This window comes from Babylonia areolata, chromosome 25 (assembly GCF_041734735.1).
Source record: "Babylonia areolata isolate BAREFJ2019XMU chromosome 25, ASM4173473v1, whole genome shotgun sequence".
Classification (NCBI taxonomy): Eukaryota; Metazoa; Mollusca; class Gastropoda; order Neogastropoda; family Buccinidae; genus Babylonia; species Babylonia areolata.
The window spans coordinates 21926115-21942183 of NC_134900.1; the positions used below are offsets into that span (position 1 = coordinate 21926115).

At 43.3% G+C, this 16069-nt stretch overlaps 1 protein-coding gene across 4 annotated transcripts in view; it reads left to right on the top strand.

Moving 5' to 3' along the window:
* The first annotated feature begins 828 nt into the window (after positions 1-828).
* Positions 829-16069, top strand: part of LOC143299790 (calcium-activated chloride channel regulator 1-like) — a 104751-nt gene continuing 89510 nt past the window's right edge. Inside the window, exons 1-2 of one of the 4 annotated variants that reach the window (XM_076613224.1) lie at positions 829-855; positions 3249-3485. In XM_076613224.1, coding sequence (XP_076469339.1) covers positions 3297-3485 — 189 coding nt within the window. In that variant the 5' untranslated portion in view covers positions 829-855; positions 3249-3296. The other 3 variants (XM_076613222.1, XM_076613225.1, XM_076613223.1) reach the window with 3 other exon arrangements.

Below are 16069 nucleotides of genomic sequence, written 5' to 3' on the forward strand. Positions count from 1 at the left end.
TTGCTTCTGTTGCGGCACGTATTGTCGCCCCCGCATGGATTGTCGCCGGCTACAATACATGCAGCTTTACTGCACATTTTGTCGCCCATCTGCACAATTGTTGTTGCTGTTGTTGTTGTGTGCGTGTGTTCGTGTGCGCACGCGCGTATGATGCTGTTGTGTGTTTGTTTGTGTGATTGTATGCGTGTGCGTGTATTTCGTGTGTGTTTGAGAGAACATTCGTGCTTGTGTAAAAGGGGTGTGTGGTGGGAGAGGTTGTGGTATAATAATATGTGCAGATGTATTTGGCGTATGTGTGTGTATGTGTGTGCGTGTGTATGCATGTTTGCGTGTTTGTGCGTGCCGTTGTCTGTGTGTGTGTGAGTGAGTACGTGTGTGTGCGTGTGCGTGCGTGCGTGTGTGTGCGTGTGCGTGCGTGTGTGTTCTCTGATCTGCGAGGGAGCAGCACTTCAACAACGTCACGCAGGGTCATAAAAGTTACGTCACAACTTCTCACCCAGTGGGTTCGGGATTTGAAGTCGACCGTAAAAGTGGGAGTAAAAGTTGAGTTGATGGGTTGTATTGGAAAAAGGTCAGGTTTGGCACTGTTACTGTGTGTGAGTGAGTGTGTGCGTGTATGTGTGTGTGTGTGTGTGTGTGTGTGTGAGATCTTATCTGCGAATAGTTACGTCACAGCTTCTCACTCAACAGTGCAGGGGGGAGACAATAATTATGTGCGGTGAGGGCTGCACGTATTGTCACCGGCGACAATCCATGCAGGGGCGACAATACATGCCGCAACAGCCCCTCTTCTTCTGTCTGCTGTACATCTGTTGTTCTCTATTGTTTTGAACTCGGAGGATTCATTCCGTCCGGGTAAGTCTCTTCGCTCGTGGAATGTTCACCCCAGTGATGTTTGTTGGTAATGGTGTGTGGTCTCAGATTTGTAATGATATTGTCTGTGCAGTGTTTCGGAGAGTCTGTCTGTGTTGTCTCAGTCAACGTTCACAGTCTGTAAGTTTCGAGGTGTTGTACTTGGTCGACAGCTCGTTCATTTTTCTTCATGGCTTAGGACGATTCAGGCCAGGGACCCCTTTTTATGGGATGACTAAATTCATCAGTGTCTGCAGATTAAATGCCAGTATCGCATACTCGTAGGCAGTTGACGAACTGAGAAATTTGTTTTTATCAACAACTGTGGAATATGACAGAATACGGAACTGAATCAGAAAAAAAGTATGGACTGAGTCAGTTCTATATTTACATCCTTCAGGGAAAAGACTGCTCATTAATTTTGTAATACAGATGCCTTCTCCAAAGACGGGTTAAAAAAAATAGACCTTTACAGCTGAACACTCGTTTTGTTTCTTTATTTCATTATCTTGTACATTCTGGGTCATTCTCTCTCTCTCTCTCTCTTGGGGTGCGGGTGGCGGTAAAATCTTTGTTAAATGCTGAATATAAAGGACTTTGTTTTTAAGTTCTGAACATGTATGCTTTCACGAGTATGATCAGGTGAAATTTTAAAGGTTTTGAACGTGTGCGTTGTCACTAGAACTGGATTTTTTTTTTTAATGAAGAACGAAGACTGTCCAAGCCTGCCTAACATCTTGGTTTTTTTCTGTTCAGAATGATTCCCTAATGTCAGCTGTACAAAGTCGTATAATGAAGCTTATGTTCACTGCATACGTCAGGGCCAAGTTCTTCAACTATGAAATCAGAAATCGTGTCACAGAAGACAGGAATTCTGCCAAAAGACGACATGTCACAGAAGAAAAAAAGCGTGTTCATCTGCAAAAATTATAAATCATAAATCCTTTTACATAAACATGGATTTTTTTAAGCAAGACATCTTAACATTTACCCCCCCCCCCCTACCCCCCGCCCCCAGTTTAAATGTTGACACATAAAACTTGAAACCTGTGCCACCTGCAGTATTTTCCTATTAACCATATGGTATGGGCAGGAACCACCCCTTTCTTCTTAATCCAGTGAGCCTGGTTCAAAAGGAAAGCCAATGTGCTCGTGTTTAAAAAAAGTCTTGGAATAAGACATGTTGTCATTAAACGTCCTGTTTGAATACTGAGAAAGAAACGCCTTCTGACGACTGGGGGGAAGCTGTAGAGGGGAACAGTGTGCGCTGACTGTGACGTGAAGGAGAACAGGAGGAGGGTGTGACCGGTTTTTATGCAAACAACAGTCCTCCCCATCTGTCTTGCTCGTGCCGTCAGCTCTGACCTGTAGTATCGGGGGACAACAACAGGACCGTATGTCATCCCGCTGACGACTGAATACAACACCGACACTGTAGACACGTGGAGAATAAGACAGTGTGTTCTCTTCACGAGCTCCCGTCTCCTTCCACTTGTCCTTGAGTATTGTGAAGACTGTTGAGGCGCTCCAGTCAATTGTCTTGTGCGTGTTCCACATCGGTGTGAATGCCTGTGTTGAGGCTGTTCTTCCTTGTGGGTTCCAGTGGATAGGTCAGAGGAGTTCTCAGTGAAACGTCTACTTTTTTCAAGAACAGAACCGGGAAAAGACTACAGTGTTTTCCTTCTGTTTCCCCAAGCTGAAAATGTCCAAGGGGAGAGAAACAGTTCAGAACTGGTGAACTTCGGGCTCGTCAAGTTTTAGCACTCAGTGATTTGTGCTGGAAGAAACAGGTTTTTGCAAAGATACGATCATCGTTTCGACCAGACTGATAATATATATATATATATATATATATATATATATATATATATATATATATATGTGTGTGTGTGTGTGTGTGTGTGTGTGTGATTATAGTATGTTGCTGAAAAAATATGAGGGAAATATTTCATGCTGAATTTACTACAGAATATTTAGATAAACTGAATGAAAAAAGTTCAAAGATTATCAATAAAAAAAAAGTAATTGTTTGATTGGATTCTGTTTTATTTCAAAGATTTTTTTCAAAGATTATAGAGCAAAACATTTGACATGCCTCTCGAAATGCATGTGAAAATCTGACGATACTGTCTTAAAGAATACCGAAACAGAATATATGTGAAATTAGCAGTGTGGGGAAAAGGGATTTTTATTTTGTACAAGAGAAAACATATCAAAGGCAGGAACAGTAACAATTATTATTAGTGTGTAACAGTAGACTTAAGGGGGAAAAAAACAAAAAAACAAAAAAAAACCCCAGCCTACCAACACAAAACGATACCATAAAAACACGTAATTAGATCATCAGAACAACAACTGGCTTCCCATTTTACTGCAAAAGAGCGCTGGTCCCACAGCACAGCACAAGAACCGTTGGGACAGACCACTCAGACGGATGAACGGTCATGCCTGCTCTCAGCAGTCACAGCAACAGCCGATGCTGGCTGGTGGTGGTGGTGGTGTTGGTGGTGATGGTGCAACAGCAGAAGGGGGTGACGGGAGAGGTGAAATTGGTGGACCACGGCTATGAAGGCATCGTGATCGCCATCAACACCTTCCTCAAGCAGGAGGACACCATGCTGAAGAGACTGGAGGTGAGCTGCTGGTGACGGTCTGTCCGTGCTGTTTGTACGTCCAGGTTAATGATGGTCTGTCCGTGCTGTTTGTACGTCTAGGTTAATGATGGTCTGCACGTGCTGTTTGTACGTCTAGGTTAATGATGGTCTGTCCGTGCTGTTTGTACGTCTAGGTTAATGATGGTCTGCACGTGCTGTTTGTACGTCCAGGTTAGTGACGGTCTGTCCGTGCTGTTTGTACGTCCAGGTTAATGATGGTCTGTCCGTGCTGTTTGTACGTCCAGGTTAGTGACGGTCTGTCCGTGCTGTTTGTACGTCCAGGTTAGTGACGGTCTGTAAGAGCTGTTTGTACGTCCAGGTTAGTGACGGTCTGTCCGTGCTGTTTGTACGTCCAGGTTAGTGACGGTCTGTAAGTGCTGTTTGTACGTCCAGGTTAGTGACGGTCTGTAAGTGCTGTTTGTACATCCAGGTTAGTGACGGTCTGTAAGTGCAGTTTGTACGTCCAGGTTAGTGACGGTCTGTCCGTGCTGTTTGTACGTCCAGGTTAGTGACGGTCTGTAAGTGCTGTTTGTACGTTCAGGTTAGTGACGGTCTGTCCGTGCTTGTTTCTACGTCCAGGTTAGTGACGGTCTGTCCGTGCTGTTTGTACGTCCAGGTTAGTGACGGTCTGTAAGTGCTGTTTGCACGTCCAGCTTAGTGACGGTCTGTAAGTGCTGTGTGTACGTCCAGGTTAGTGATGGTCTGTACGTGCTGTTTGTACGTCTAGGTTAGTGACGGTGTGTAAGTGCTGTTTGTACGTCCAGGTTAGTGACGGTCTGTAAGTGCTGTTTGTACGTCCAGATTAGTGACAGTCTGTCCGTACTGTTTGTACGTCCAGGTTAGTGACGGTCTGTAAGTGCTCTTTGTACGTCCAGGTTAGTGATGGTCTGTACGTGCTGTTTGTACGTCCAGGTTAGTGACGGTCTGTAAGTGCTGTTTGTACGTCCAGGTTAGTGACGGTCTGTAAGTGCTGTTTGTACGTTCAGGTTAGTAACAGTCTGCCCGTGCTCTTTGTACATCCAGGTTAGTGACGGTCTGTAAGTGCTGTTTGTACGTCCAGGTTAGTGACGGTCTGTAAGAGCTGTTTGTACGTCCAGGTTAGTGACGGTCTGTCCGTGCTGTTTGTACGTCCAGGTTAGTGACGGTGTGTAAGTGCTGTTTGCACGTCCAGGTTAGTGACGGTCTGTAAGTGCTGTGTGTACGTTAAGGTTAGTGATGGTCTGTACGTGCTGTTTGTACGTCCAGGTTAGTGACGGTCTGTAAGTGCTGTTTGAACGTCCAGGATAGTGACGGTCTGTAAGTGCTGTTTGTACGTCCAGGTTAGTGACGGTGTGTAAGTGCTGTATGTACGTCGAGGTTAGTGACGGTCTGTAAGTGCTGTTTGTACGTCCAGGTTGTGACGGTATGTCCATACTCTTTGTACGTCCAGGTTAGTGATGGTCTGTAAGTGCTGTTTGTCCGTCCAGGTTAATGATGGTCTGTGAGTGCTGTTTGTACGTCCAGGTTAGTGACGGTCTGTAAGTGCTGTTTGTACGTTAAGGTTAGTGATGGTCTGTAAGTGCTGTTTGTACGTCCAGGTTAGTGACGGTCTGTAAGTGCTGTTTGTACGTTCAGGTTAGTGATGGTCTGTAAGTGCTGTTTGTAAGTCTAGGTTAGTGACGGTCTGTAAGTGCTGTTTGTACATGCAGGTTAATGATGGTCCGTAAGTGCTGTTTGTACGTCCAGTTTAGTGAAGGTCTGTCCGTGCTATTTTTACGTCCAGGTTAGTGATGGTCTGTACGTGCTGTTTGTACGTCCAGGTTAGTGACGGTCTGCAAGTGCTGTGTGTACGTCCAGGTTAGTGATGGTCTGTACGTGCTGTTTGTACGTCTAGGTTAGTGACGGTGTGTAAGTGCTGTTTGTACGTCCAGGTTAGTGACGGTCTGTAAGTGCTGTTTGTACGTTCAGGTTAGTGACGGTCTGTAAGTGCTGTTTGTACGTCCAGGTTAGTGACAGTCTGTAAGTGCTGTTTGTACGTTCAGGTTAGTGACGGTCTGTAAGTGCTGTTTGTACGTCCAGGTTAGTGACGGTCTGTAAGTGCTGTTTGTACGTTCAGGTTAGTGACGGTCTGTAAGTGCTGTTTGTACGTCCAGGTTAGTGACGGTCTGTAAGTGTTCTTTGTACGTCCATGTTAGTGATGGTCTGTACGTGCTGTTTGTACGTCTAGGTTAGTGACGGTGTGTAAGTGCTGTTTGTATGTCCCGGTTAGTGACGGTATGTCCATACTCTTTGTACGTCCAGGTTAGTGACGGTCTGTAAGTGCTCTTTGTACGTCCAGCTGGTTAGTGACGGTCTGCCCGTGCTGTTTGTACGTCCAGGTTAGTGACGGTCTGTAAGTGCTGCTTGTATGTCCAGGTTAGTGACGGTCTGTAAGTGCTGTTTGTACATCCAGGTTAGTGACGGTCTGTAAGTGCAGTTTGTACGTCCAGGTTAGTGACGGTCTGTCCGTGCTGTTTGTACGTCCAGGTTAGTGACGGTCTGTAAGTGCTGTTTGTACGTCCAGGTTAGTGACAGTCTGTCCGTGCTGTTTGTACGTCCAGGTTAGTGACGGTCTGTAAGTGCTGTTTGTACGTCCAGGTTAGTGACAGTCTGTCCGTGCTGTTTGTACGTCCAGGTTAGTGACGGTATGTCCATACTCTTTGTACGTCCAGGTTAGTGACGGTATGTCCATACTCTTTGTACGTCCAGGTTAGTGATGGTCTGTAAGTGCTGTGTGTACGTCCAGGTTAGTGACGGTCTGTCCATACTCTTTGTACGTCCAGGTTAGTGATGGTCTGTAAGTGCTGTGTGTACGTCCAGGTTAGTGACGGTCTGTCCGTGCTTGTTTCTACGTCCAGCTTAGTGACGGTCTGTAAGTGCTGCTTGTATGTCCAGGTTAGTGACGGTCTGTAAGTGCTGTTTGTACATCCAGGTTAGTGACGGTCTGTAAGTGCTGTTTGTACGTCCAGGTTAGTGACGGTCTGCCCGTGCTGTTTGTACGTCCATGTTAGTGACGGTCTGTAAGTGCTGTTTGTACATGCAGGTTAATGATGGTCCGTAAGTGCTGTTTGTACGTCCAGTTTAGTGAAGGTCTGTCCGTGCTGTTTGTACGTCCAGGTTAGTGATGGTCTGTAAGTGCTGTTTGTACGTCCAGGTTAATGACGGTCTGCAAGTGCTGTTTGTACGTCCAGGTTAATGATGGTCTGTAAGTGCTGTTTGTCCATGCAGGTTAATGATGGTCTGTAAGTCCTGTTTGTATGTCTCACGTCTGGGCGGAAAGAGAGCATTGGGCCCCGCCTTACTTTGCCGAGACGGAGACGCAGTGAATATGAAATCACTGCCACGATGGCCGTAAATGGCGATAGAACCTTTAACCATAGCTTTTCACTGAACTTCAGACCCAACTTTCAGCTTCCTAGTAAACCTCGTTACACTCGAAACAGTAAATTTGTTAAATATAGTTCCACCATGGCAACATTTAATGTCCAATGATGGCACCAAGACGTAAAATCTTTCCTTGAAAACAACAACAAAGCAAAACAAAACAAAACAACAACCAACAAACAAAAACAAAAATATAAAAACATCCATTACTGTGAAGGAGGACATGAAACCAGTCCTCGCATCACCAAACAGCACATAACCAAAACACCACATCACTAAACAGCACATCAACAACACAGCAGATCACCAAAATAGCACATCACTAAACAGCACATCACCAAAACAGCACATCACCAAACACCACATCACTAAACAGCACATCACCAAAACAGCACATCACCAAACACCACATCACTAGACAGCACATTACCAAACAGCACATCACCAAAACAGCACTTCACCAAACAGCACATCACTAGACAGCACATTACCAAAATACCACATCACTTAACAGCACATCACCAAAACAGCACGTCACCGAAACACCACATCACCGAAACACCACATCACCAAACATCTCCCCCTTCCCCCACCACCCACACATGCACACATACCTATCTCCCTCTTCTCTTCTCGGACGCTCTCAATCACGTCATGATTGTCTGCTGGGAACTCGTAAAGAAGGCCGGAGTGAAGGGCCCTTTGTCTCCACACCAGGGTAAAACAAAAAACTGTTTGTTCCGCACTGCTTCAGTTCCTGTCGACACCTTCTCCCTAGTTTGTTTCTAACTCTGTTACTCCGTCTGTCCTTGTCTGTCCCCTGTGTCTGTTTCACTTTCCCAATCCCTGTCCGCACGCGCGTGTGTACGTGCTAACGGGCGCGCGCGTGTGTTTGGGCACTCTTATCTATGAGAGAGAGAGAGAGAGAGTGTGTGTGTGTGTGTGTGTGTGTGTTTGCGTGCGTGCGCGCGCGTATATCTATGTGTGTGTGCACTGTTCTCTTTGTATCCAATCTTTCTGTCCGCCTAGCTGTGTCTGTTTGTATGTGTCTGTCACTCTGTCTGTCTGCCTGTGTCTCCTTATTTGAAAATCACTGTGAAAAGAGAGAAGACAGGGAAAAGTATTGGCTAATTTCAAGAACTCTGATAAAGATATGGCTTTCGAAAAAACATTTTATTATAATTTTTTTTATACGTCTCAATTTTTCATGCGCGCGTGTGCAAGCTTTACATCTTCACCCTCCTCACCTCTTCACCACGCCCTCCCTTTTACTTTTCTTCTGGCAACAACGTAGTAAATGAAACGAAAAGATTTTTCGACTTAAACCGCTCCGTCTCTCTGTCTTTCTTTCTGCGAGGCGATCGATGGTGTGATGGCCTTGTACCTGTTTTTTTTTAGGTACTCCTTCAGTTTTCTTAGGATTTCAGAATTCCCCAGATGTATACCGCTCATTGTTGTGCTGCCCAGCAAGCATGTCAGCTCGCTCATTTTCTTTAACACCTGCATACCCGGAGCAGTATATCCATGAAGGCTTTTGAATCTGAAAGATGCGCATTGCCCCATGCCACTTTGGATTCCCCATTCCACTTTTAATTTTTTGTAGGAGGTTCAATGTCAGAATCATGGCATGTTGATTTCCAGGCGCACGAATAGATGACAGCCACCGGAGAGCATGTGTCACAACTTAACTTCCAAAGTCAGGCTGAACGTTGTGACTTTATACGCGGCATTCTCTTCCCTAATTGTTTTTCCGTTTTGCATTGCAGTGAACCCCAAACCGGATTGGTCTTTGGTGACTGAGCCATCTGTGTATATTATGATAATGTCCTCTTTATTGTTTTCTTCTATGAATAGCCTCACCTCTGCATCAGTTCTGCCCTCTGGCCATTCCCGACAATATCTTCCCAGGGTGGGTGAAATGATTGTGTTTTTAAGAGATGTTTGATGTTTTCAGGGTTTTCCTCCAATTCTTTTGTTTCTTTCAGGTCTTGTAGCTGGCATACAAGCTGAATTGTGTCTTCTGCTTGTCTCATCCATGATCTTCCGCGTCCTACACGGCTGCCTTTTGTTTCCTTGACTGCATCATGCAGTGAGTTTTGAGGGATTTCTAATGCTCTGAAATAGGTCTTTACCTGTTCTAACTTGTTTCGGTCCTGTACTGAAAGAAGGTCAAGCGGGTTTCGCATGGTCGCAGTAGGAGTGTCTTTCGTTGTTCCTTGATCAGCCTCATAGCTTCAATTTGAATTCTTTCTAACTTTAGGTTGCTTCTTTGAGAGAGTGTTGTTGGCGCTAGTCCGCAGTCGATCACACTGAGAAAGAGTGATTGGTATAGCCGGAAGAGATGGCGTTGTTCAAAGCCTTTGGCTGCCAATGCCCTTAATCTGAAAGTCTCCTTTTGCATTTTAGAACAGAGCTTTCAATGTGTTTTCTGAAGGTCAGCATCCTGTCAAACTGTATTCCTAGGCAGCGTAAACTGTCAGTTTTCTTGATCTGAATTCCGTCGAATGAGACAGCTGGTGGTGATTTACTCGCAATTTTGTTGTTGAGAGTTCTTTTGCTGGATTGATGGAAGATACTATGTCCTTGCACAATTGGGCGATATTGTTCTGTTGTTTCTGAACGGCTGTAGCTGTAGTTCTTCCTTGAGCATCTTTCGAAGTTTCGAAGACAAGGCCATCGTCCGCAAGGGTAAGCCCCGAGCTGCTCCATTGTTATGTAAGTCTGCAAGCCCTTTCATGTAGACGTTGTAGAAGACAGGAGAGATTTGGACACCTCTGCTTAAAATCGCTTTAATGATGTCGGCAGTTTCGTACACCAGCCAACAGAAACCCCAAAGTAAAGTTTAGAATTGTCATTCTAATCGTAAAAACAATGTTCACTTTATTGAAAAGGACAAAGGCATAAATAACTCACGCGAAACTCTCTCTCTCCATCCCTCCCCCCCCTCTCTCTCCTTCCATCATCCCCCCTCGCCCCCCTCTCTCTTTCTCTCATCAGACTGCTGCTACAACTGATAGTGTCATTTCCCCACTAACTGTAGGATTTTTAAAATCAATTTTTGACTCACTTGTGTAAACAATGTGAGTCTATGTAACAATCTGGTGTTCGGTTCTCTGTCTGTCTGTCTGTCTGTCTGTATGTATGTATGTATGTATGTCCGTGGTCAATTTTAACATTGTCATTTTATCTCGAAATTCTTAGTTGATACCAAATTTAGCACAACTATAGTAAATGATCAGTTCTTTCCATACATTCTAATCACAATGATATTGCATCCCTGGGAAGGGCACACCATAGATTTAGATATTTTCACCAAAAAGCTACTGTTACATTTTCTTTTTTAGACACATAGCATTTTTATGTGGCATACTGACACACAGAATAATAGCAGTTCATTAACATTTTTGTCGCTGAAAATGGAACTCCATTTGCTCTGTGTGGAAGTTACATTTACACACAACTCTCAATGTGCCTGTTAATGGGACGACACATAGGCTGAAAACTAATTATTACTTTGGGAGATAATTTTCTTTTTACAGATCTCGCTCATCTAAAACATTACATTTTAAAACACGGCGACTTAAGGCACAAAAAAGCTTTTGTGTTTTATGCTCAGTGGGAAGGTCTTACACTATTTACATTTGAGAATGATGCTAACTATAACATCGACCTGTTTACTGCATACGAATATTTTACAGATGTTACTATATTAACTAGAATAAACATAACAGAAATTGTACTTGACAGACCCCACACGAATCGACGGAGGTGGACATCTTGGAATACAGTGTGCCTCAGTCACTCAATAATTCGCGATAACATAAAGTTGGCAGGAGGCGAAGAAGGCAGCTGACTTTTTTTTTTTTTTTTTTATTCAGAAAGAGATTTGCGCACAGGCCTATAAAAACTAACTGCACAAGTGTCCCCAACAAGCATACAAATACATAAAATCGATTTTCCAAGCACAATAATTTATTTCAGTCACATCACGTCGTATTCTGCATGCACGAAGGAAGACAACTATAACTTTTGCCAACTATGTGTCTATTTATAGTAGTCCAAGCGTGGAAGTCTGTAAAACACGCAATACCTAGCTTTGAAAGGTGTATTCAGTTTTTTTTTAAACAGTAACATAATCTTTAACGTTCTGTTCTCAAGGCATGACTAAGCGCGTTGGGTTACGCTGCTGGTCAGGCATCTGCTTGGCAGATGTGGTGTAGCGTATATGGATTTGACCGAACGCAGTGACACCACCTTGAGCTACTGATACTGATACTCTCCATATCGTTCGGAGGCCAAGTAGGCCTACAAATATGCTAAGCAACTCCTAGCAGACAGCGAAGTTTCGAGGTTCCGAAGGATAGTTGGGTTGCTCGCTGCCTGTCTAAAAGCAGCTGTTGCAGTATAGGCCGTTCAGTTAACACGAAAGGGGCGGCAGTTTGGTATAATTAACATGCAAGTGGTCGTGCCATGGATGACTGACGTCACAAAGTAATTCACATAAAATGAAATGGAACAGTTCTGGAAATGCAGACTGTCACATACTTTTGGTTTGGGGATTCCCGTTGTTTTTTCACTGTCCTGAAAGAACTGGTGTGTAACTCCGCTGTTTATTTACTCTCATCAGACGGTAGAAACAGTTTGCTCGTATTGTGGGCTTTTGAGACAAGGTGTAGCTTGGGCAGTTAGTTTGACGCAGCATCTTCCTTACTCAGGTCAGTAAAATCCTTGATGTTTAACTTCAAACATCTCATGTACTGACTGACCCTGTTGATGAATAAGCGACCTCTTATTTAGAGTTACCAGTGGGCCTGTTAACATTTACTGATCAAAATAGATTTTTCTGCTCTTCGTCAAGATTGAGTATTCATAGAATTTGAAAACTGCATGCTTGAAACGGAACAATTCCATCGGAAGCAGCCCACGTTGCCGGCATTTCACCTTTTTTGTTTTCAAACACACATATAGATCTAGATAAAGTTTTGTGTGTGTGTGTGTGTGTGTGTGTGTGTGTGTGTGTGTGTGTGTGTGTGTTTGCCCGATCACCCTTTTCTTTTTTTTCTTCTTTTTTTTCCTTCTTCACTCCTTTGTTGGGTTAAGTGTATATCACAAGTGAGTCTTGAAGGCCTTGATTAAATCGATTTTTCTTATCTACTGTAAAATAATAATGATAATATATTGTACTTATTTGGTGCAAACGCCCCATATAATAGGCTCTAAGCACCTCACATTAGATTATACATATACAATAGTGTATACCACACACGAGGACATAGAAGTGGAAAAACAACATCTATGTACACCAATACAATACTACAAATTGCAGGTCTGAAAATCACAGGAAAAAGGTATGACTCTTCTGTGTGTAATTTCCTTAAATAATTATGTTGCATGTCAAATTTTACCGTTCTTCTTGTAGATTTGTTTGTAACACAGACTTCACCATAAACTTACTTGTTTTCTCTTATCGAGATAACAAGTTTCATTTGAATCTGATTCTGATTATTTGTGTATATCCATTCACTTAGAGCACTAAACAAAAGCAGACAATGATTCTGTGACATTGACTCCTGGTTCCTATTTTCTTTCTTTCTTTCTCAAAATTTTCTTTCTCACTTTCTTTCTTCGACTGCGACAGAGGTATAAACAATGGCGAACAGTCACGCTGATAATGGATTCCACCCTTTTCTCTCTCTCCTTTTTCCTCTTTCTTTGTTCTTGGAAGAAGAGCGACACGAAAAGACTGTGACAGTTATAAACAAGGGCGGACAATTCTGTGACATAGACCTTGGGTTTCCCGCCCAGTGATGGATAGGGCGGACATGCCACGATGAGGATGATGCAGTGTCTTGTCTGGGCGTTTGACTTCACTTGCTACCAGTTCACTCCTTAAAAAAGACAACATGTAAACCAAAAAACAAAACAAAAAATCGTACGCGATTTTCCTTAACATGTCCAGTGATAAGCAATATTTATAATACACTCGGGCCCGCTTATAAGGAGCGCTCGGGGACCAAATTTTTTACTCCTTATAACCGAGGTTCCTTATAACAGAGTTCTCGGATATAAGGAGTAACCCAAGCCCAACTACCTTATAAACGGGCTTCTGCATTTTTTCGGTGTCAGTATCAGCAATTCTTCTTCTTCTTCTTCTTCTTCTTCTCTCTCTCTCTCTCTCTCTCTCTCTCTCGCACAGCGGATTGAAAATCAATGCCCCTTTAGGCTCATGTCTATGGAACAACAGTAATTTGTTCCTCTCTGTTTTGTTTCTTCGGCCATTTTTTTCCTGTATTTCTGTCTCCTTTCAACTTCTTTTGGTTTTCAAACCACTATAACAGTACTTAGAAGACAGCTTGCGACAGCTGCCCTGGTGGCAGATAAATAATGTCACACAAGTAAAACTCATCCGAGTCTAGCGGAATGACCGCGGGGCGCCTGAACGCTCTAGAAGAAAATGTTCCTCTCTGTATATGTAACACCAGCGATGAGTTTGTTGCGGGTGTTAAAAAAGTTTTGTTGATACCACAGTGACACAACAGGACAACAAACACTTCAAGCCCTGCCCTGGTCTCCACTCAGTCAAAGGGAACTTGAGACAGTGATACTGAAAAACAACACGATAACAGCCCCTTCAAAACCTTACATATCAATGCAGCCACACCCACACCTCCATTCATGCACAACACATAACAAACATAATTGTCGCTGTCACTGATACACATACATACAATGAAACAACATTCAGTCCGAGGACACTCATGAGCGGCTATAATCACCTTCAAATTACATTCCTTTATTAAAAAACAAGAAACAAAAAACGCACACATTTTTTCTCACTAGGATCAATACGCTTATCATCAAAATGAAATGGAAAAAAAATAGGGCATGCTGTCACTGGCTAAATTTCACTTTCTTGTGAGAATAACAACAATAAACAACAATAAACTGAAAAATGGCTGTAGCAACCAGCGACCAAACGGCATTACGTTACAAAGGAACTAATAAAGGAACACTGGCCGTTATTCATCATTTTAGTTCCAGAAATCCAAGGATTGCGCCTGTTTGAGAATTTAGCCTGCATGCTCAAACGGTACTTGTCACCCTTTCAAAATGTCCGCATAAGTTTCGGAGATAAATCTTCTCCTCAAAGCGTGGGACATCTGGGATCCGGAAGAGAGGGGCATGGGTGAGCCACTTTCTGGAGAAAGGGGCGATGGCCGTGTAGACAACCACGGATGTCTGAAGGAGGGTAGCGGCGGCGAAGATCTCCACGTCGGACCCCCATGCACAGACGTACACACGTACGCATACACACACACATACACAAAGGGCAACCGAACCCCACCCCCTTCTCTTTCTCTCTCTGACTCTCTCTGTAGAAAATACATCAGATTCCCGTCAGTCAATCGGCTTTGTATTCTTATGGCAACTTCATCGCCTAACCTGATTAGCAGACTATGTTCTTTTTTAGACCCCCGCCTCTCCGAAGGCTGTGTGTGTGTGTGTATGTGTGTGTGTGTCTGTCTGTGTGTGTGTGTGTGTGTGTGTTTGTCCAGGCATTTTCTCGGAACTGACTGAACGAAATCACATAATTTTTGGTGTGTGAGTTCACAACCTTAAAAGCTAGGCACACGAACATTTTCAAGCACGAAAGGTCAAGTTCACAGCCACTAGGGTCAAAAAAGGTCAAAACGCATAAATTGCAGTTTCTCTAAAAGTAGTTGACCGATTTAAATGCAGTTTGTTTTAATGGGTTCCTTGACGAAAGCGCTACCTGAAGTATCTAACCATTTCCACGTAGGACCAACAGCGAATGGGCAATTCGTGGTTCAAACCCGATGATGGCAATTTACCTGTTCGGGCATTTTCTCAGAACTGACTGAACGAAATCTCTTCATTTTTGGTGTATGAGATCACAACCTTAAGAGATAGACACACGAACCTTTTCAAGCACGAAAGGTCAAGGTCACACCCATTAGGGTCAAAAAGGTCAAAATGTATAATTTACGATTTCTCTAAACGTAGTTGACCGATTTAAACACAGTTTGTTTTAACTGCTTTCTTGACGAAACCCTACAGGACGGGGGTCTAATGAGCCCCCCGGGGTCAATGCTTGTTGTGTAAAGCATTTGAATTGCGTAATTGCAGCTTATAATCAACAGTTTATACATGAATGTTTGATTTACCACTGTTTGATACTTATTTGATTTGAAGCCGATGTCGGTGCGACATGTCTCCTTTGTAACGGGGCCAGTGGCCTTATACAATAAATGGCATGCTAGTTCATGCCCCCAATCAATCAATCTCTGACTCTCTCTCAGCCCCCCCCCCCCCCATCTCTCTCTCTCTCTCTCTCCCTCCCTCCCTTCGTGACTGCTTGGTAAAATTGCGTCTTGGTGTTCTACCTACATTAATGGTTCCTTGTTTAGACGGTCTTTTGCTGAAAATGGAAATATTCTCTGTGATATTTGTAATACTGCTGAAGGCGAATAACATTTTATTTATAACTGCCCACTATAATTCGATGGCTTGGAGCCAAAATGGTCTATCTCTACATAGGCGATTGACTTATTATCAGTTGATTATATGACAAAAACTATAAAACACTACCTGAAAAAAAACATATTACAGAATTACAAAGAGCATAATCTCCACTACATATCCATTACAAACTTGTTCACGACAAGCCCTTAGTTTTTACAGTCAGATCATTTAAAGACCAATCGACTATCTAGAGATAGTAAATTTTGGCTCCAAGCCATAGATATGTAGACATTAGACGAAAATATTTGGGATTGTAGCAAATGTCTGAAAGCTGTCCATGTTTATTTTCTATGCACTTCAAAAGAGGCAACAGCAAAATGATGATTACAGTAAATACTACAAAATTATAGAATCGAGGCTTACCTTGAATCTGAAAACCATTTAAGCAGTTTCCAGTTTAGCAGTGCGTGACCGTTTCCGCGACAGATCCTCGGTTCCTCTGGCAACATTGTTTACGTATTTCTGTCGATCTCTCCAGATGCTGCAGAGGGTGGAAAAGGGAATGCCCAACTCCTCAGCTATCACTGCCTTTCTTTGTTGAGGGTTGGCTTCTATTTTTCTTATTATGTCGAGTTTTTGACTGAGTGAAAGAGATTTTCTCTTTTTCTCGCGTTCAG